This window comes from Anastrepha ludens, chromosome 5 (genome assembly GCF_028408465.1).
Source record: "Anastrepha ludens isolate Willacy chromosome 5, idAnaLude1.1, whole genome shotgun sequence".
Lineage (NCBI taxonomy): Eukaryota > Metazoa > Arthropoda > Insecta > Diptera > Tephritidae > Anastrepha > Anastrepha ludens.
In genome coordinates, this window is record NC_071501.1 from 7,908,696 (window position 1) to 7,931,100 (window position 22,405).

At 35.3% G+C, this 22,405-nt stretch overlaps 1 protein-coding gene across 1 annotated transcript in view; it reads right to left on the reverse strand.

Annotated features, from left to right (window-relative positions):
- LOC128863460 (protein sickie-like) overlaps positions 1-22,405 on the reverse strand; it is a 155,753-nt gene that overhangs the window by 97,432 nt on the left and 35,916 nt on the right. The window contains exons 2-4 of the mRNA XM_054102623.1: positions 19,993-20,123; positions 12,807-12,915; positions 10,933-12,579 (exon numbers count right to left, since the gene is read on the reverse strand). Of these exons, the coding sequence (XP_053958598.1) occupies positions 10,933-12,579; positions 12,807-12,915; positions 19,993-20,123 (1,887 nt within the window). The remainder of the gene's footprint in view (positions 1-10,932; positions 12,580-12,806; positions 12,916-19,992; positions 20,124-22,405) is intronic.

Consider the following 22,405-nt stretch of genomic DNA (forward strand, 5'->3'; position numbering starts at 1 on the left):
AGTAGTGTACTTCTATTCGTTATTAGCTACAATTTTTCTAGCTTTTCTAAAGAATCTAGGTTAAGTAGACGTTCCGTGAAGAGTGGGACATACAACAATGTTCGAGGACACAAAACGCAGAGCTCTTCTTAAAAGTTTTGTAGAAGACAAAGGTAATCAGGAGACGGCTGAAGCGCATCGGGAGCTACAAAAATTTTATGGAGATGCAGCTTTAAGTGAAACAACGTGAAAAAAAATTTCAATAAAAAATGATGTTAGTGGAAATTATAAAAAAAAAAATTGGAGTAATATTCTAATCTTTCCAACCGGCTATAATATAAATATTAAGAAAATAATATTAAGAAATTTCGAATCAGGAATATTTAAAAGAAAATGTCAATCAATTTCTGATCAGCTATAACTAATTCAAAGAATTAACATTAAGGCCTCGATACTACTACTCTATTTTTACAATTAGGATTTAGACTTACTGTTGAAGCCAATTTTATAAATTAAAAATAAAAACAATGATTTATTTCTACTACTTAAAGTTAAGCAATGAAACTTCCAATAAAGAATATTTTAAACAATATTCACTCAGCTTTCGGTATACTGGTTCCAATTTTGGTTATGCTCAATTGGGTGCCACCCTTGCAAATTTTTGTTTAATTTTTTTTATTCATTCAAACTTTATACATAAAATTTTAAGCTTTCAAGTTCTACAACAAATACTCCCACTCCATAAGACAATACTTCAAAAATAATTGAAACTGCTAATTTTTTTTTCTACCTCCTTTCCCTATCTTCTAATTCAATCATCGCACAACTGAAGTACAAAATTTTTATTACCGCTGTTAATGACACCACCGAAAAAGAAATCGACTGATGAGTATTTCATAAGGATGTGAGGGACGTCCTCTTGCATTAATTTGAGAGATCAGACGTGATGATTTGTACGGCGTATGAAGTTTTTTTTTTGTTCCTTTGAGAGGGAGTGAGAAATATGCTAATGAAAGACAATCATCTGCAACAGTATGAAGCCGGATGGCACAGGGAAAAAGGACAATAGAGTTGGACTTGATGAAATGCTAAGCACGTGAAGTAAGAAATGAAGTTTGTAGTATAAATAGAAACAAGCGGAAGTGGGCAGAAATGGAAAGTTTTTTGATTATGATTTTTCATTTAGAGAGGATGGCGGCATTTAGGCTGGAAATAAAGTTCACTGTTGTTAATAAGAAATTGAGTTTTAAAAATGGAAGCAACAAGACAATACACAAACAATTTGGAAATGATAAAAGCAATGGGAAGAGCTGCTTTTGAAAGTTTTAATGAGGCGCAATGAATAATATATTTTAATCTGCATCAAAATAAAATGCAGACTTTTAATTGCTAAGCGTGATTTAGGGATTTTTTTTTTTTGCATAACTTCATTTCATAAAATTGAAAAAAAAAAAAACAAAAAATGAGAAAATGTCTAGTATTATAAGCTCGAAAGGAAGATGGAGTCTCGGTGAATGGCAACGGCTTTCGGTCCACGCTGCCGTCCAAAAATAAATCTGCGACATTTGGTTCCATTAATACGACGCAACTTGCCACACATTGCGCTTAACAATCGATTTATTGCAATACGCAAGCCACCATTGATGCCACACAGCCAAATTTATTGGAAAATTAGTCAAAACTTAGATTGATCGAATGACTCATGTAACTCCCAACCGCGGCGAACATATGTCGGCTATTATATTTAAAAAATAAATTCCAGGAAATTATCTACCAGACTATATTGTTATATTGGGGAAAAAAGTGCATTCCAAAAATATATTTAATTCTAATTGAAGTTCTCACGCTCCTAAAAACACCCGATACATACAGAGTTGACAGTTGGCAGTCAAAGCTCTTGTGATTTTTACTTGTCACCGCTCATTTCGCTAGTAGTCCCCGCTACATAATTTTTTCTTTCAGTCATGTTTTTTGAAATATCGCCAATGAACGGTTTTTGATTAAAGAAACAAAGGAGGATCATAAAAATTTCCATTATCGGGAGAATTCGGGAACCGATAAATAAATTATATAAAATAAAAGATAATGAAATGTTCCGTAATTTTTTTTCTTTAAAATAAACGTTTTCCAGATATTTATAAATTTTGAAAACAATTTTTTTTTTGTACATTTGCGATTTAGTATATATTATAAGAAATATGTACATAAAAAATTGGATATATCACCTTGGAGATTGCTCAATGTACAACTTCACTTAGTATAAGCGAAACATTCTCCACTCACATTCCAACACGAGAAGAGTGGACGGAGCACAGCATGTGGAGACAAGGTCTGGTGAACTTGTTCACGGATAGGTCGAAGTTGGATGGAAAGAAAGGCAGACACAAGTTCAGGTTACCAGACCATTGCATTGTGTATTCCAAGCAAAAGTACCCGCAAACGCAACAGCAGTAGATTGTAATAACTGCATCGGAAGTAAATATCTACTCTGACACCCATGCGGAGACTCGGCATTACTTCGAGTACTTTTTGCTTCAGCTGTATTTTGAATGAGATGAAATCATCTCAGCGTCTCCGCCTTAGATATTCTCCTTCCGCAGCATAAGATTTCGCGATCTTGGTTCTAATTTCTTTGCTACGCCTGCTGATATAGTAGACTTCGGTGTTAACTACATCAATGAATTTCATCAGCAGCAGGAAGCGGTTAACACGACCTTAACTTGGGCATCGTTAGGTCGTCAGACACAATGCCAAAACCTGAATAGGGTATCATATAAAATTGATTTACGGTGCTTTTTAAAAATATTATTACTAATTTCAGACATTTAAACTTTTATAAATTAATTGTTTTACAAGTATGTAATTGCATGCAACTTTACAATTTCAAACAATTATTTTCAGTATTTATAACAGTTTATACTATTGCAATTGGAACCCTTTTAAAATTAAATCAATAAATATTATTTTTTATCAGATACTAAAATGAACAACTTTTTTAATCAGTTTTTTGGTATTTTTTAATCAGCCTTTGTCAGAACTAAGTACATATATGAGTACACGTGAGAGAAGTAAGAGAAGTAAGACCTTGAAATTTTTTAAATTTCAATTGGTCGACGCAAGGAGCACCAAGAGATTTGGTGGCTCCTAAAACACCCATGCCAAAAAGCCCATTGTATTTATAGCTCTGGGAAGAGGGTAGATAGTCAAGGAGGAAAGGAGAAAAGTATCAGAGAAAGAGATAGGAAAGAATAGAGACAGAGATAGAGGTAGTTAGTCCTGTGAGAAATTTCCAGTTTCTTTTGTAAATCTGTAAACATCCTCCAGTTTTAGAGAACGAATATTACTCATTCTCACGACATAGGAACCTAAAACTCTTAGCCGTACTCTAGCAAAGGCAGGACACTCACAGAGAAAGTGATCAGTGCTATCCGCCTCCTCCAAGCAAGACAGGCACAATGGGTCCTCAATGATTCCAATGGTGGTCATTTGCTGACCCCATGGGTTGTGTCCTGTAATAATGCCTTCCATCAACCGAACGTCTTTCGTTTCAAGTTTTAGTAGAAAGTTTGACAGTTTTCTGTTGGGAGTTGTCACAAAACGCTTTGGAGTTCTGCAGCTTTCTAGACTGGACCATCGCTCTTTATGTAGGTTGCCTACATAATCGCTGATCTAATTCATCATTACTGTGGAAGTTATTCCGATTATTAGCTCTGGCCCTTTTGAGGGAGCCGCTGATCCACGGTTGGCCAATTCATCGGTAATTTCGTTTCCTTGAACACCGAAGTGTTCTGGAATCCATATAAGTAAAAGCCTGTTTTGTCTTGCGACAGAATTGAGCTTCTTCTTACATTCCTGAACAATCTTTGAGGTTTGCCTCGCGTTCTCCCAGGCGTTCAATGCAGCCTGACTGCCACTGAAAACTCCAATCTGTTTCCTGCTTCATCTCTTCTGGTTTATTCATTCGGCTACTTCCAGAATTTGGAAAACAGTTGCGATTTCCCCCCTAGCATAGTGATACTTAAAATCTTTTTTTAACTGGGCTGTGAGCTAAAACGGACACTAAATTAAAAAAAAAAAATTGGTGATACGCTTTTTGCTTCATACTCATATTGTCAAACTTAAAGAAGTAAACGTGAAAAGCAACAAATGTTGCTGAAAACAATTTTGCCCGTGTGACCGCGAATGAGAAATCAATAGAAAATTTCCAATGTCTCCCTTCCAGATGCCTCTGTATAAACCGATGCCAGGAAAACAAATGCAAAAACTTATTACTAAAAACTATCTTAAGTATAAAAAAAGCCTTTAGAGAATTGACTACAATATTTTGTGTATTTTCTATAGGTATCGAAGGCTTGCGGAAGGGAAATTGCTTATATTTAGTTCATGGCTACTACTTGGTCAGGGCTAAGACTTGATAGAATTTTTTTTTTTTTTTTGCTCGACTCCAAACATGTCACTTGCCACTTGCTACTCATCGCACAAAACATAGGCATAAAATATAAATATAAAATGCCAGAATGCCTGATACATTTAAATGAAAACTACCGGTATACGTATATATAAACGTAATTTAATTATATCATTGAATCCTACAAACGTAATTCAAAAATTTTTTTTTTAAACGGAAATCAATTACTTAATAATTTAAATCCGATAAAATGTATTTAATTTATTTTTCCTAACTTCTTAAAGTATATTTTCGTAACATTTTTGCATACTTATAAACTTCAAAGCACAATACGCTTACGCGCCTTGAAGTTTCAATAACCTCAAAAAAATTCTAACAACACAATTAGCGCCGCACTAAGGTGCGTTCATGAACCTCCCAAAATGAGAGGGAATGATTTTCTACGAGTATTACGCTCATTTATTTTATTTTCATACTCTCTTAAGTATTCTCTTACTTAACTGCATCGAAGGGGACAAATGAAGGTGAATAGTTCGGATGAGCGGGACAAAAATTATAATACAACAACAACGAAAACACGAAGCCAGTTGTATAACTGACTCTATCAAGTAGAAGAGCGGCAAATAAATACAAATCAAGTAGAAGTAGAATTACAATAAAGCCAACAACGGCAATAAAGCAAAGTAATGAAGGTAACTAGACTGCTGAAACTACAAACAACCAACAACAACATCAATACAAATAATAACAACAGCACTGTCAAGCAACTTGTCTGCCGATTGCTGAAGTATGTTGCAAATTTATGGCTTTGACAGGTGACAATTGTATTCGGCTGTCGAGAATGCCATGTTAAGTTGTTGACAAATTGAAGTGGTTGGTTGCTGTACGAAGCAAGAGGATGGTGGTGCGTATATAAAGGGTGTTTTTTTTAGAGGTTAGGTTTTCAAGATGAAATAAAACGTATATAATTTAATGTTATGGCCAAGAATTTAGCTTTATTATAAAGATAAGGGTTTGCCATTATGTTTTAAAAATGATTTCGGGCAAGTGGCCGCCGCGGCTGGCTCGAATAAATTCCAGCCGAGAGGCCCAATTTTCCACCACTTTTTGCAGCAATTGGGGCCGTATGTCAGCAATAACGCGCCGAATATTCTCTTCCAAGACGTCAATCGTCTCGGGCTTATCTGCGTAGACAAGCGACTTCACATAGCCCCACAAGAAATAGTCCAGCGGTGTTATATCGCACGATCTTGGAGGCCACGCCACAGGTCCACGGCGCGAGAAAATGCGCTCACCAAAAGTTTCCTTCAATAAATCGATTGTTGCGTTGGCTGTATGGCATGTAGCGCCGTCTTGTTGGAACCAAAGGTCGTCCACATCAACATCGTCCAATTCAGGCACGAAAAAGTCATTAATCATGGCTCTATAGCGCTCTCTATTGACTGTAACATTATGGCCGGCTTCATTTTTAAAGAAATATGGACCAATGATTCCCTCTGCCCATAGAGCACACCAAACAGTGACTTTTTGAGGATGTAACGGCGTCTCAGCAATGGCTTGTGGATTATGTTCACTCCAAATGCGACAATTTTGCTTATTGACATACCCATTCAACCAAAAGTGAGCTTCATCGCTGAACAAAATTTTCTTGTGAAAATCGGGATCGGTGGCCATCTCGTTTTGGGCCCAAATTTGCACGATTTGCAAACGTTGTTCAGGTGTAAGTCTATTCATTATGAAATGGCAAACCAAACTGAGCATAAATTAAGTGACAGCTGTCAAAAAGACCATCTACGAAAAAAGTAGTGCCAACTTGAAAACCTAACCTCTAAAAAAAACACCCTTTAGTAGAGTAGGCAATAAAATAGACAAGAAGATGGTGTGAGCGAGGACCTTCGGTTTTTTGCTTCGATTTTATCGTAAGTTTATTGAAATGATATTTTTAATTAAGTATTTAAACAGATTATATGGCAGTTATGGGTATTAAAAATGTTTAATTTTAATTGAAACATTTTTTAGAAGTGACGTGGTAATTTTTAGCTAATACTCTTAAGACACATTTAGCATTTTAATGTCTTTTAAAAAATGCTTAAAAATATTTGAACTTTTTTCTGTATTTCTTTTTGTTAATAAATTCATTATACCTCTTGCCTCAAACTTTCAATAACAAATTAGCCAATATTATTTCAGCGATAATCGGTTTTTTGTCTTCCAAGTGCTACCAAAAAATCTTTACGTCGAGAATCATTGCCCTAAACAAATGCTTTTTGATTTTTTTTTCAGTTGATTCTGTTTTTTAAAATCGATTGTTTGCCTCCGTTTAGGCTTATACACTGCTGTTCTAGTTTGTTGATCCTCTCCGAATAATAGGATTTGTCTAAGCCTGAAAAATAGCTAAGGAGTTGGAAGCATATTTCCATTAATTTTGCGACCACAACTGCTGAGACGTGAGCTGACGCGTTGTTGTGATGGAAAAAGAACATCACCCGACTTCCTCGATTCAAAGGAATGCCAAGCACAAAGAAATATACCGAACTGGCTGAAATTTATTGTGCTCAAATTTTGAATGTATGCGACTTACAAGGTAAAATTTATCACGGCTAAAAAATTATCTACTAGGAGATTCTTGGGTATAAGATATTTGGGAAAGTTGTATTCGTAGTCCATTTCAGCTCATATTTAGATGCCACTGAGCGGAAGGTGGTGAGGACAAGTATTGGGTTGAAGCTTTGGCTAGTAACAGTGCAAGCCGCATAGTGGGTATACAAAACCGCATTACAGGGAAGCAACTTACCAGTGCCATAAGTACAAGGCGAAGGCATTAATAGAGAGTAAATGGCAGAAATAAATTACAATCCAGCAGTCCAGTATAAAATTAAACTAGTTGAAGGTTTCGAACAATTTTTAAATTAAGCAGAAAAAACAAATTTCAAGTGAAACTAAGCAGATCCAAGTAAATACGCAAATCACACGCTTTTTAGCGCTTTTTTTACTTTACTCTTTTTTCTTTTATTTTTTGTTACGCCTCTTTGCCAGTTGGCGTTCCAGTTACACGTAATTAAATTGTATGCCACAATTAAAACGCTCAAAGGCAAGCGGCCGAATGACGGCAAAAACACCAGAAAAAAATAACAAAAATTAAAAAAAAAATCGGCAAAATTAAAAACAAAAACAAAAACGAAAATAAAAGTAAGCAGCAGAACAATAAGCCAAACCGCATTAACAACGCAAATGAGCAATGAGGAAGGCAACGAAACAGGCGACAAAACTGGCACTTACAAGCAAAATAAGAGCGGCACAAAAACAAAAACAAAAAAAAAAAAAAATAAAAAAATATTCAAAGCAAAAAACCTGTTCAAATGCTGTGACGTTTCATGGTTCAGCAAAAGAGAGCAATTGGCACAAATTATTTTTGGCTGAAAACGGGTGTAGCAGCGCGTAAAAAAACAAAAAAAAAAAACATGAACAAACGCATTTAAAGTCACAGCGAGTACCGCAAGCGTTTTTGGCTGGAACTGGCTGCATTCAAACAAAACCAAAGCCTTCAAAAGAGAGTAAATGAAGTGAAAAGTGCGTGAAGAATCCAACGAAGTGAGTCATTCCTTCACTTAGTCAGCTCACTCGATGCCTGTTTGTATTCGTATATGTATTGTTGTTGTGCGCCATAGAAAGAAATAAAGAGGCTTCTGCCTGGCACTGCTCTGCTGCAGGACTTCTTTTGTTTTGTTTGCTGTGCATTTGCATTCTCTTCTGCTTTGAAATTTGTGCTATTATTTATGTGGTAAGAACATGAAAAAATGTATCTTCGATTCGCACGAAAAAGGGCATCACGCGAACAGACCAACCGCAAGGATGGAAGAAAGCGACGAGCGTGAGCAATGAATCATTACGGAAATTTCTTGAGCTAAAGAGTGGAGAGTGACTCAAGGCCGGAATGGTGGTGCATTACGCGGAGAAGGGTGGATGTTTAATTGCTGGAATGTCTACTGCAGAAAAGCAATTTCGAAATTGGAAAATAGCGTAAAGAAATTGCTTTTGTTTTAATAAATTTTTAATGCAGTTGCGTAAATTACTTATATTTATACTTATGAGTACTTAATATGGGCGTTTGACCCTTGCGATGTCACAAGAGTGCACTACTACCAGGCAGTGAAAAAGTATGAAAATAGGAGAGTATAAAAAATTATGAAAAGTGAAGAGAGTATTCGTGAAGTCATCGGTCGTCATTGTCAATCTTATTTAACGGTAGGCCCAGGAAAGATGGGCTATTTTGACGATGTGGGTGCAACGGATGAGGGGTGTTGATGAACCGTAGCTGTAATTAGAAATTACTTCAGCTGTGTAAATATTCGTTACCTTGTTACCGAAATAATCACTCAGTAATAAGAGATATAATAGTAGGTAACTTAAGAACGGAAAGGCAGTACAAAATGATATCCTAATATTACGAATATAAACGCCAGAATTTGAGGCAACTTTAGACTGCTTATTCAAAGCTAAAACTCCTTTGGTTAACTATTTTCTAGCTGTAATAGAATCAGCCACACGTTTCATGGAGAAAATCAAACAAGTAGATCCTTCCAACCATGGCCAGACATTCACATAAACGTAGTCGGCATTCTGTCTCAGTTGATAGATCGGTGCGGTAGAGATGAGAGAGTAGCCGATTATGACCAGTGTAATATTTTAAAAGCAATCTTAAGTCACCTTTACCCAAAAAGATTACATTCTTCCTACGAAAATAGTTCGTAGTAAATCCTCATCACTCTGAAAAGGTATTATTACAGGAAGAAAATGTTACCTGTCCAAGATTTCCAGACGTGGTGAGTACACTGCAGAAAGGGGATTAACGAGCAAAGTAGGTGACCACCTCATCAGGCGCGTAAATGCTTAAGATACTCCGATTTCAAACTTGGTAACTAGTTTTTATACAATTCCTCAAGCAGGCGGTTACCACCTGCACTAAATTGTACCTCTTTCGTGTGTCAAATATGGATATCAAATATTGTAATTTATTTTTTTTTATTTAATGATATGATTGAATTTAATTTTTTAAGTAGGTGGCATCTCTCTTTAAAAATATTCTATATATTGTACTATCCAATTTATGCACTATTTACGTCCTAAATTTTATTTAAATCCGTGGTAACTAGTTTTTATACAGTTCCCCAAACAGGTGGCAACCCTATCGAAAAATATTTTCGAACTTTTAACTCTTCGTGTGCCAAATATGGGAATCAAATATTGTAAATTATTTTTAAAGTTTATTAATATGATTGAATTTAATTTTAAAATAGGTGACATCTCGGTTTCAAAATTATCCTATATATTGTACTATCCAATTTATGCACTATTTACGTCCTAAATTTTATTTAAATCCGTGGTAACTAGTTTTTATACAGTTCCCCAAACAGGTGGCAACCCTATCGAAAAATATTTTCGAACTTTTAACTCTTCGTGTGCCAAATATGGGAATCAAATATTGTAAATTATTTTTAAAGTTTATTAATATGATTGAATTTAATTTTAAAATAGGTGACATCTCGGTTTCAAAATTATCCTATATACTTATCCAATTTCTGCACTATTTACGTTCTAAATTTTACTTAAATCCGTGCAGTCGTTTCGACGTAAAAAGATAACAAACATATACACCTACTCACCCACACTCGTAGGCCTTGGCCTACGTGGCTATACGTAGTCAAGATGTTCAAAAAATCATAATTTTTATTTCATTTTCGTTTTGTACATAAAAATATTTAAGTTTAAGTATACTTATTCCAAGAAAATTTCTTTTCAATCCTACAAATATTTTCGATATCCATGCAATATGAATTGCATTTGTAAATATGAAATATGAAACCTTAAACATGTTTTTTGTTTTCAAAACTATGTAGTCAAGTGGGTAGAATTTCGTGAAACCAGCTAAATCGATCAGTCTTAAATTTTAACACAAGTTTTATAAATATATTTTTTTTTTGTAAGTGATTCAAATTTTTTCATACCGGTCAATTTTTTCTATTTCATAAAAAATTTAAGTAGAAAATTTCATGCTAAATGGAAAATTTTCTTCGAAAGCTGCTATTTTGTATAAAAATGCACAGTTTTCTTATTTCTTCGCCTGAATACTAAATTATAACTTAGATTAATAATATCCTGTTTATTTTTAAGGTTTAGTTGGCCCAATCCAGAGAGTCCGCGCTCAATGTAAAACGCCTTTTTTCGAAGAATACCCGGGGAACGGTTACGGCAGCTTAAGAAATTATTATTTTAAAATAAAAAATATTAAAATAAAAATATAAAAAAATTATTAAAATATAAAAAAATATGTTTTTAAGTTATTAAATTCGAGATGTGTTTGCAGAAAAAATTCTTGAAAAGTAATTTGCAAAAAACTCTTGATATGTTGAAGTTTTTTGCGACTTACAGATAGACACATACATACACTCTTTATAAAATACTAATTTCTAATAATTTCATATAAAAATATCACCTATGCATTCTGAAAAATTATTAAAATTATTGAAAAGTTCTCTTCGACTTACCGCTCTTCGATGGTCGTCGGCAATTGCGTCCTCGCTCGCATCATACTCAGGAAGTGCTTCGTATGCGCCGCCGCACTCATACCACCACCCATTACCATGCCATGATTTCCCACACCACCACTACCCTCCGACAGGTAGCCATTGTCTATGTCATGATAACGTCTAGCCGTTGCGGCTGCGCGTTGCGCCAAACGCGCCGATGCGCTAACCCTCAACGAATCTCCGTCGCTACAATAGCCTTGGTTTATTTCCGTCTCGACAAAGTCGGCGACATAATTGTGGGCGCCACCACCACGCACGCCACGTGTAGGCAACGTTACATGCGAATTATAGCCGCGCAGTAATGGTGGCATGGGCAGTAGACCCGTGGGTTTCTTCTCTTCGTAAATAGTATCGATTCGGGAAGGTATTGTATGGAACTTGGAGTTCGCGTGCTGATGGTGGTGGTGTTGATGTGCGGATGGTGAGTCGGGCGATTGTGCCAGACCACGTAGCGGTGAACGTTGTGGGGAGGAGAGTATCCCCGGCCCGGCATTGTACTCAAGCTTACGCGTAGGCGTGTTGGAGGAAGGAGAGCTAGCGGATTTCGGTGGTGGCAGGCGACTGTTGTTGATGTATGTGGCATGCTCTTGTTGCTGTTGTTGCTGCTGCTGTTGCTGATTGTAGTAAGCCTGTTGTTGCTGTTGATATTGTTGCTGCCGTTGTTGCTGTAGCTGTAATTGCTGTTGCTGCTGTTGTGATATGCTTGCTGTGTTGGCGTAATATGGAGGCTTACTACCCGGTTCCGGTAATATCGGTACCGGTTTCACGATATGTGGCTGCTGCTGTGGCTCCTTTGACTTCGTCTCACCAGATATGTTTGTATGCATGCTTGATATGTCACTCTTTTCACGCTTCATCATTTCATGTTGCGAGTTTGAATTACTCATGCCACGGCTACGATTATCGCCGCTGCCACCACCTAAAGGCGGTTGTGGCAACTTACTAGTGCCCTTAATGGCAGCGATCGGTTTGGGCAGACCAGTATTAGAGCTATTTGGACTGCAGAGTCCTTTGGTGGGCGGCACTATTAGAGAAGACTTCGAGTCAGACTTGGAATTGAGTGAACCCTTCGAGGAAGACTTCGCTGAATTTTTTTCGCTAACACGTGGCAGTGAGTTTTTCGTGCGACCCATTGTCGAACTTTTGCTTTCACCACTAAAGTCTTCCTTGTTCAGCGAACGTGCTGGACTCTTCTCCTTTTTGTCCAGCTTACTGGCTTTGGTTTGCTCCTTCTTCAGTTGTGCGGCCATCAGCTTGGATTGTTTTGTGTTGACTTTGCCCTTACCAGATGTTACGCTGACAGCGGGTGGCTTGATTTGGGATATGTGTCCATCGTTGAGACTCAGCGAAGAGTCGGAGCGTTCGGAACGCGCTGAGGAGAAACCTGACGATGATGAGGTACGCTTTGATTGCGCCTGTATTTTAGTAGAGGCGGCATTTACTGCGTTCTGGTGTTGCTGTTTTTCCTTATTGAACAACTTAAGCTTGTCAAGCATAGAGTGCTTTTGTTGTGTGTGCGGTGGTGCCACATTGGCGGCTGCGGTTATGCCACTTGGTGGCGGTATGCCGCTAGGATGGGTTGCTTTAATCGATGGTGGCCGTAAGCTAATAAAGTAAGGAAGAGAGGATGTGGGTATTACAAATAAAAATCTTTAATGAAAATATAAAATTTTAAATTTATTAAATGAGTACGAGAAAAATATTTATTTGAACTATTTATTAATTTAACATCAGAGAAATGAAACTTCTGTACTGCGAATTTTTAAATATCGAAAAAATTCATATAATATTTGAAAAGCTGGTAAAGTTATTTTAACAATTTGTTTACTCACCCATTATTATTGCCAGTTTTCAGACTTTGTATGGTGTGATTACTGGTTGGTGGACTGTTCGGACGGCCGATGTTGAAGTCAGCGCCGCTTTTGCCCAAACCGGGTATGGCTGAAAGAAAAATTGAGAAGAAGTATAAAAATTATTTTAATGAAGGATCCATTTAAATGAAAAATAAAGCGCAAATATATTAAAATATATTTATAAAAAATTCAGAATTTATAAAAAAGTTTTAAACTTTTTGACCTGAGCTTCAAAAATTGTATAGGGCAATTAAATTTATTTTTTTTTTAAATCCGAAGTATATTCTGATGAGGTTGTATAAATGAACTAAATAGAGATTGGATGTGAGCCTTAAAAAAGCGAAAATTTTCAAATGATTATTCGGATCTTACATAAAACTTCTTAGCATGATTTGGATAAACTTTTCCTACCAAGCTTATTGAAAAATGTAGGTCATTTTGCAAATGTTGGTTTTACAATTTTTTAAAATTATTTTATAAATCCCTCCAATGACGTGAACAACCTTTGTCATATGTAAACTTCAACATTAATTTACGGCGCTTGCTACTGCAACATTTCAACACCCTTTCAATATTTTTTTTAGTTTCCCTTGACACTTACAACCAAGTCTGGCTCGTGAAAAACAAGTGGACATAAATTTAAATTACACGCATGCGATGTAAAGTTAGCTACACTCTTACAACAACAAATACGAGCACATCGAAAACTGATTTATGCCAGAAGGATTTGCTGCGACTTACTTGCGACTCTGTGCAAGGAATTTCATTGTGGGAATACTGAAGCGGGACAACTGCAATGCAACATGAAGATATGCGTTAATTAATTTTCGAAACACGCGCCTACGCAACACACACTGGTGTATGCCAAGCACATGTGTGTGTATGTATGTATGTGTTTATGTATGTAAGTATGCAAGCTTGTGTGCCGGTTACCCTTAGAAACGTCGTGCCTGCACAGGAATTCATTTGGCATGAGTGGAGGGTACGCCGATCATTGTGAGCAATTTGAGAGTCAGGAAGACCAAATTGAATGCGGGAGAAACAAATCAGTGACAGGCATAAATCAAAATCACAGCTTGATGAAGCGATAAACGTAAAATTAATTATGAACGCATTTTGCTCTGACACATTCCAGTTTGCACTTCCCCAAGAGGATTTTTTCGGCATATGGTAGGTACCCGCACATAAATATGTAAATTTAGAATTTTCTTCAACAAATTCATGTGTCGAAGAGCACTTCCTGGTTGGATGGGAGTGATTTATTTCAAGTGTGAATAAATATTTGTGGATTTCCTCATTTTTTTAATAAATTATGACGGAGGTTCTACTCAAGTCAGGGCGGTTTTATTTGGTGCGATATTAGGACTTGAAGCAGGGTTTTTATTCAGCTTTTTTGGATATAATGGTGGCCTTAAAATTTTTGTTCACAACCTTAAGCTAAGCTGATGGGACATAAAATATATGGGAGTTAGAAGGAGCTTGAGTTTAAGCATATAAGTCATGCTGAGCCTCTTTTTTTCACAAACTGAGAATCAGGCTAGAATAGTCAGTAATAGTAGGTAGACTGATCTGGATATCTGCACAGGATGGCATTTACTTTGGTTAAACTGAAATGATTATACGATGTCCCACGGGAAAACTGACAAGTCACTGTACTATTAACCATATAACCGTCAGGTTATGGTCATCCCATAACGATTCTCTCGACTTTGGGACTTATGGGGATTGTTAATCCTGCTACAAGAACAACAATAAGAGCTCCAGAACGAATTCTGTTGGAGTTGAGGTCTGCGCATGAAAATGAATCAGAAGTCAGCAAATCAAAGATATTGGTTAACAATTTTTAATATTTTGTCACAATTATATCAATGCCCAAAAAAATTTTTTTTGAAAAGTTTTGAGTTTCTGTTTTCTTAATTTTTAAGTTTTTGCAAAAATTTTTGGAACATTTTTTTTTACCCCCACAGATTTTCCTAAAAGTATACAAAAAATTTCGAAGAAAAATTTCGAAGAAAAAAGATATTCCAAAAAAATTAATTTGTTTCCAATTATTTAAGTTTACACTCATTATACTGTTGCCTAAGTACATTTTTTTTTAAGTATTTAATATTTAGTAATTTTAAATTTTTTGTAAAATTTTTTTAAGTTTTTGTTAAAAAATGAATTAAATTAAATTAGTAAGTTTTAGTAAATAAATAAAAAATTTTGGTAAACAATTTAAAGTATTTAATTTTTTTTTTAATTTTCAATTTTTTGTTAAAAAATTGATTAAATTAAATTTGTAAGTTTAAGTAAATAAATAAAACTTTTTGGTAAAAAATTTAAAGTATTTAATTTTTTTTTGTAATTTTCAATTTTTTGTTAAATTTTTTTAAGTTTTTGTTAAAAAATTAATTAAACTGAATTAGTTAGTAAGTTTTATTAAATAAACTTTTTTTACACTAGTCGTAAAAATATTTAAAAAAAAGGACTTTAAAGCTGAAGAGTAGTACTTTGCGATGCCGTTGTGGAAAATTGAAAGCTTTACCTTTCTCAAAAAAAATTTTAAAAATGGCCAAAATCTGCATTTTTTGACTATTTAACCTCAAATTGGCAAAAATCCTGACGTGCTGGAGCATTTTCAAGGTCATATTCGTTTTCAGCATAAAAAACCTTCAGGAAACACCCATTGCGGTTTTAGAAACTGTAAAAAAGCGAGATTTCGCAGGCCTGTGTTTTTTAAGATTACATTTTTAATTTTTCGCTAAAAAAAATTAGTTAAATTAAATTATTTAATGTTACTAAATAAATGCAATTTTTTTGTAAAAATTCAAAGTTTATTTAATTATTAATTTTTTGTTGAAATTTTTAAATTCTTAGTTAAGAAAAATAAAATTTTGTTCTTAAAAAAATAAATTTTTTTGTTAAAAAAAATATAATTTTTTGTTGAAAATATAAAATTGTTCGTTAAAAATTTTAGAGAACATTAATTTTCTTTGGCTGCTTTGAAAATTACCTCCCTCATATTTTTCAAAACTGATAAAAATTAATTTTGAACAAAAAAAAAACATTTCTTTCCATAAAAAAATATTTTGTTTTTTTAACTTTTTGCAATTGTTTAATTCACTACTGATTATACTAACTCCCAAGCAAATTTTTTTTTTAAGTATTTAATTTTTATTTTTAATTTTAAAGTTTTTGTTCATAATTTTTGGAAGCATTTTTTTGTCTTATGTTATTTTTCTTTTTTTATATTAATTTCATCTTTTTCTAATGTTTTAGTTTACTACTCTTTATACCAAAGTCTACAAATAATTCAAATTTCAGAAAAATTAGCGAAAATTTCGAAATACTCTCATCACTTGGCATGGAATCAGTCAAATTTGTAACTTTTATATCACAGTTCTTCTCCTCTACTCTACATATTGCGGAAATTATTTCAAAAACATTTCGATTGTCTAAATTACTGCAAAGCCGTTAATGTTTCATGCAATATTTCGAATATTTTGTATTGACTTCGGCATCCTAAGATTTTAGAGACTCACGATGATGCCTCTCGAAGGTGGGGAATAATACAGACTCTTGGTTTTTAATCTAAAGACAGTAAATTTAATACTATGTGGGAAACTTCGGTAAGCATGACTAGCGGACGCAATTGCATTCATTATAAATACAGCTTTAAGTAGAACTACAACTTCAGATATGCCCTTGAACATATAAAACTTTGATAGAAATGCTGCTGTATTAACCCCTCTTGTCTTCTACACTGTACTAATATATATTTTCTTTGCAATGCAGCTTTATATTAAAGAGTACTTTGAAAACTCATGGCGTTTGGTTGATGTAGTTGAAACGAGCAGCACACCAACAAACGTTTCATTAACCTCTGCTTTACTATGAATTGAGTTCGCGAAGATTTTTTTATTTAAGCTCACATTATAGCCTTTCCCAATCTACCTATAATCAACTATAACATCAAAAGCTTTGGCAAAAATAAGAGATTTAACTTCTCTTAGACAAATATCTATAAAAAAATCAGTGATATGCATAAACAACTTTTAGCCGATAGCAAGGCTTTTATATGCTTACCAGCCACTTAGCAGCAATAGCTGCACTAAGCTGTCGTTAACCGGAAAATAATTGCCATCTGTGATAGGTTGAATTTCGCGCGCCAAAGCAAAGTTGGCGACAAATTTTGGCGCCCATACGAGCCAGCGCAATTTCTTCACATGCAGTAAAGCAAACAACCACAATAACATCATCACCATCATCGCCATCAAACAACCATCACAACCTCGTTAATACCATCATTATCAAGCCCAAAATTAGAAATCCCCATGTGTGCCATTTGATAGATTCGCTTTTATGGCGGTGCGTCTCTGGTCTTGTACTCATTTTTATGCATTTACTCGTACAGTACTTAACACCGTAACACAACCAATGCGCACTTCTCCCCTGGCGGCGTTTTATGTGCTCACATATGCAATATTTTAATGTACTTCTATGTATAAGCAAACTTCTGTATTTATATCAGCCCACTTCAACCACTCTGCCTGGCTATTTTTACCCTTTTCGCTGCGGCTTCTGTGGACCTACTCATTGCCGTGCACATCGCTAACACTCCCACATTGGTTGCGCTCTCATGCTCATCACGGTTTTCGGCTTGAAGTGCTATTGTCCTCAATGGTTGTCTGTCAAGCAGAAATCTCGGTCAATTTTCATTTCGTTCGTGGTCGCTTTAGACTCACTCGCTCCATTGCATCACTTTATTATTTGTGTGCATGTGCGTGTGTTGTTCGCTATAAACGGCTGCATACACTTGTATGCGTATATGAATACATACATACATACATATACACATAACATGCGCCCGTTATCCTCTTAAGACGAACATTTCTATTAATCTGGGCTTAAATCTCTAGAGGAATATGGCAACGGTTGGATATCGGGTTGTTAACTGGATTTTTGTTTTTTGGTCTTCTGTATGAACGCTTGAAAGGATTTCCTTTTTATATCCCGTTGTTCAAATGTAAACAGAAATTTCTAAATCAGTTGACTGGGCGAGAGGGCGCAATTGTTTAGGGTGACTTCTGCATGACTCCGAGTAAAATAGTGCTAGGAGCGTGAGTTATGTTTTTATTGAAAAATGTTGAGTGGATTTTTAATTAAAATTTGTGGAGCAGCTAGCAAATATTTGAAATGAACTTGCGGTAAACTCTTTTTTTCTTTCTTTTCAATGGCGTTTGCTATATGTGGAGTAAGATTTTTTGCGTGTTTGCTAATTTATAAAAAATCGTATATACATATTTATATATATATAATATATTTTCACATCACTCCTAATAATAATTTCGTGTTTCTTTCACATCCCATTGACAAAATATAACTTTAATAAAAAGTTGACTTTTTTATGTGATATTAAATTGGAAAATTATAATATTGACACATTTTTTAAATGCTTTGTTCCAAATTCCATTTTCTGTGTGTGTTTTTGAAGTGAAACTTCTTAGGCGTCGATGAACGAGCGAGAATGGAGAGTAAAATTTCAAGGCCCTGCAACGATTTGGGCATTTTCGTTCCGCGAGAGAGAAAAAGATATAACGTAGCGGAAAAGGAGAGAGAGAGCTATACCTTATATATATATCTTAGATACACTTTGGGCTATTTTTCCTGAGTTTTTCCTTGTGGTTGCTAATTTCTAGTGAGAAATAACACTGCCTACTTTTTGGCGTTTGTTTGTTGGTGCAAACCTGTAGGAAATATATTTTTGCCTACTTTTTGGCGTTATATTTCTTTGGTGCCTACTGTTTGGGGCGTTTTTTGGTCCCAATTTTTTTGGCGTTTTTTTGGTGCCTACTTTTTGGCGCTTACTTCCGTTTCCTGGCTAGTGCTTGTGCATACTATAAAGTGCTATCCATTTCGGCGTCGGATTGGTATTGCTGCGTTTGTGCGGCTGATAAACGCTCGGAGAATTTTGTCTATTTCTATTCTCTGCAAATGTTGTGAATTTATTTAGAGATATATTCTTCCTCTCTCTCTCTCTCTCTATCTCATTTTCTCTCGGCTCTCTCCCTCTTGCTTGGTCTGCCTTGAAAGTTTCACTTCTTTAATGTGTACTACGCTACACGCACTTTTTTTGTTTGCTACCTCGTTGCAAATTTCAATTTTTATAAAATTTCAGCATATTTTCTGAACGTATTTAGACGTGGCCGTACAGACACCGATGATGCTGAACGTCCTGGTCGTCCAAATGAGGCAGTTACTCCAGAAAATATTGAAAAATCCCTAAAAATCATCACGGGCAATCGCAAAATGAAGTTGCAAGAGATAGCAGACATATCAAAAGGCAGTGCGTTCACTCGAACTTTTGGCCATGAGAAAGCTGTTGTCGAAATGGGTGACGCGTTTGATCACGCCGAAACAAAAACAACAACCAATTGATGATTCAAATCGCTGTTTGGACATTATTAAGCGGGATACGTCTGAGTTTTTTCATCGATATGTGACAATGGATGAAACATGGATCCACCATTACATACCAGAGTCGAAACGGCAGTCGTCTGAGTGGGCTGAACTCGGTGAAAACCGTCCAAAGCGACCAAAGATGCAACAGTCCGCTGAAAAGGCTACGGCGTCGGTATTTTGGAATACAATTGAAGGAGTAAATCACAGAAAAACGGCCCCATGTGAAGAAGAAAAAAATCCTCTTTCACCAAGACAATGCACCGTGTGACAAATCGATGAAAGCGATAGTCAAATTGAACAAATATCGTTTCGAATCGCTTCCCCACTCCCTGTATAGCCCAGATCTGGCCCTTAGCGACTACTGGCTGTTTTCAGACCTCAAAAAAAAATACTCGAGGGAATGAAATTTCAATCAAATAAGGAAGTAAAACTGAAGCGTATTTTGAGGCCAAAGATAAATGTTCTACAAAACAGGCATATAAATGCTACAAACTCGTTGGAATGATTGTATGATCGCCAAAGGGGACTACCTTGATGAATAAAGAAGAATTTTTGAAAAAAAAAATGTTATTTTCTTATCCAGGCCCGGGACTTATTGACCTATGTGTTGTAGCATATAAAAACTCAAATAAATATGTATATATATATATGTATATGTGCATGTATGTAGGTATATGCACTTTTTATATCAAAATTTTCTCTTCATTTCATTTCAACTTACATGGCGTATGATTCGGTGTGGGCGGCAGTGGTCGTACTTTATCCGGTGGACACCGTCGTTGCACCATAACGGTGGCGGGCAACGGTATAGCAGTGCCGCCATTGGTCTTGGAATAAGCGGAGGATATTTGTCTGCAAAGAAAAGTGAAAAGAAAGATGAAAATCAGCTGAAAGCTTTCGAAATTGTAACAATAAATTTAATATTATTTTTTTACTAAAAATAAATTTAAAAAATTAAAATCTATTTCAATATCCTCGTAAACTAATTTAAGCCCTCGTTAATGAAAAATGTGCCTTTCTCGTTATTTTAGTAAGGAATTGTGTGTATTTTTATAAAAATGTTTATTTTAGTACTTTTAAGTGCATTTTTCATTAAAAATATACTCTTGGCTTATTTATAAATCATTGCTGCTTATTTTGTGATTCCTCTTAAAATCTAAATTTGCATATTTCCATATACTCGTATGTCGTACCCCATCTTATCGGTCAATCTCTTATGCAATGCGCTGGCAGCTTTGCGTGCACGATTTCTTGGCATTCACCACAACGCTGACAGTTAAAAATTTACGATGATTTTATTACAATTCAATTCACTGCAATTCGCTTGTGATGCGCTGCGATGCGATGCGATGCCCGTATTACCAATTTGCATGCAAGCCAACGTTTGAATGCATTCATTAAGCAGTAAAATTACTTATATATGTGGAATTGTGCAAAAATGACGAAATTATGCAAATTTGTGTGGTTGCATCGTTAAAACCTGCCTAATACCACAATTACCGCACTTTTTTCTTCTTAAAATAAAAAAATTAAAAAAGCACAAACTGAGGAGATTATTGAGTAAGGGAATGAGTGAAACGGTTCAAAAGGGATTGGTAAAGCTGGAACGTAAAATAAATGTGAAAAGGTGTGTACCTTAAGTTGAAAGATTTTTAACAAGAATTTTTTTTAAATACCTATATTTAATAAGGTTAACTAATTTTTGTCATTTCACCATTTGCGTCAATGAGTTGGGGATTTTGGTAAACGAGATGTAAAAATCACGTGATTATTGCGTGAAAGCTTAAGTGAAGATTTTTATTAGCGACCATAGAGTGTTAATGCTGACAAGGCAGAAGGAATTAATGCAACTACGCAAAGGTGTGGCAATAAGATGTAGTTTTAAACTTTTGTAAAATACAAATTGAAGCGCTCACTTAGAATAAAGAAAGGCAGAAAAGCACCCATCTTCAATGCTTTTTCACGCTCGTCATGGCGCTTTTTACGCAAATGTGTGGAATCACAAAAACTAATTAACTGAACTTAAGTAGTTGCACGTGAGGTGAAATTAAGTGACGCAGGTGGTGAAATTGGTAGTTTGAGCTGAATTTTTAATTTTATTTTTTTTATTAATACTAGTTTTTATTTATTTTTTGGAATATTTTCAGTTCAGTGGAAAAGTACTGGATTAATAGGAACTACTCTTTAGAGAGTTAACTGAAATTACTTTTGTTTCACTTTAATTGGCCGCGCAGAAATGTTGTTGACTCCATGCTTTGTGTACTTATACTCCAAGCAACCCATACACCCTTATACATATTTATTTATTTTAATGCAATTGGGTTATGGAAATTTAAAATATTTAATTGCTTTAATTTGAATTTGCGACTTTATGTTGAAGCCCATTTGGGTTGAGATAAAAATGTTGACACCGAGGCTTAAGCATTTTTTGTTTTCTTTTGAGACCATCAAGAAAGTAAGTTAAAAGTAAGGGAAAAAATAATCGATGAAACCAAATATCTCAATATGAAATTGCACAAATAGGAGTAAGAGCTGGAATAAAATTTTTTCTACAGTTCTTCAGGCCATCTGGCGCTTAAGAGTAGCCTTGGAAGCAGTAAAAAGAGTACATTTTCGATGCACTTCTCTCGGTATCTTTAATTAAGTTTTTTTCGGACTTGCCACATTTTATTTAAATCGATAGTACAGTCCATATAATTTAATGTTTGAAGATAATTTCATGCAAATGTTGACCGCGACTGCGCTTCAAATGGTCCACCCGCTTAGTCTAATTGGCATACTCTTTCCAATGTTTCGGCCGGTATCTCACATATTAATGCTTTAATGTTGTCTTGTCCTAGCCCCACAAAAAATAATCTAAAGGCGTTATATCGCACGATCTGGGTGGCCAATTGACAGGTCCCGAACGTGAAATAAAATGTTCACCGAACTCGCCTCTCAACAAGTCCATTGTTACGGGTGCTGTGTGGCATGTGTCACCGTCTTGCTGAAACCACATGTCATGCAAGTCAAGCTCTTGCATTTTGGGCAAACAAAAGTTGGATATCATTTCACGGTAGCGCTCACCATTCACAGCTACGTTACGATTCGCAGCATCTTTGAAAAAGTATGGTCCAATGATACCTCCAGCCCAT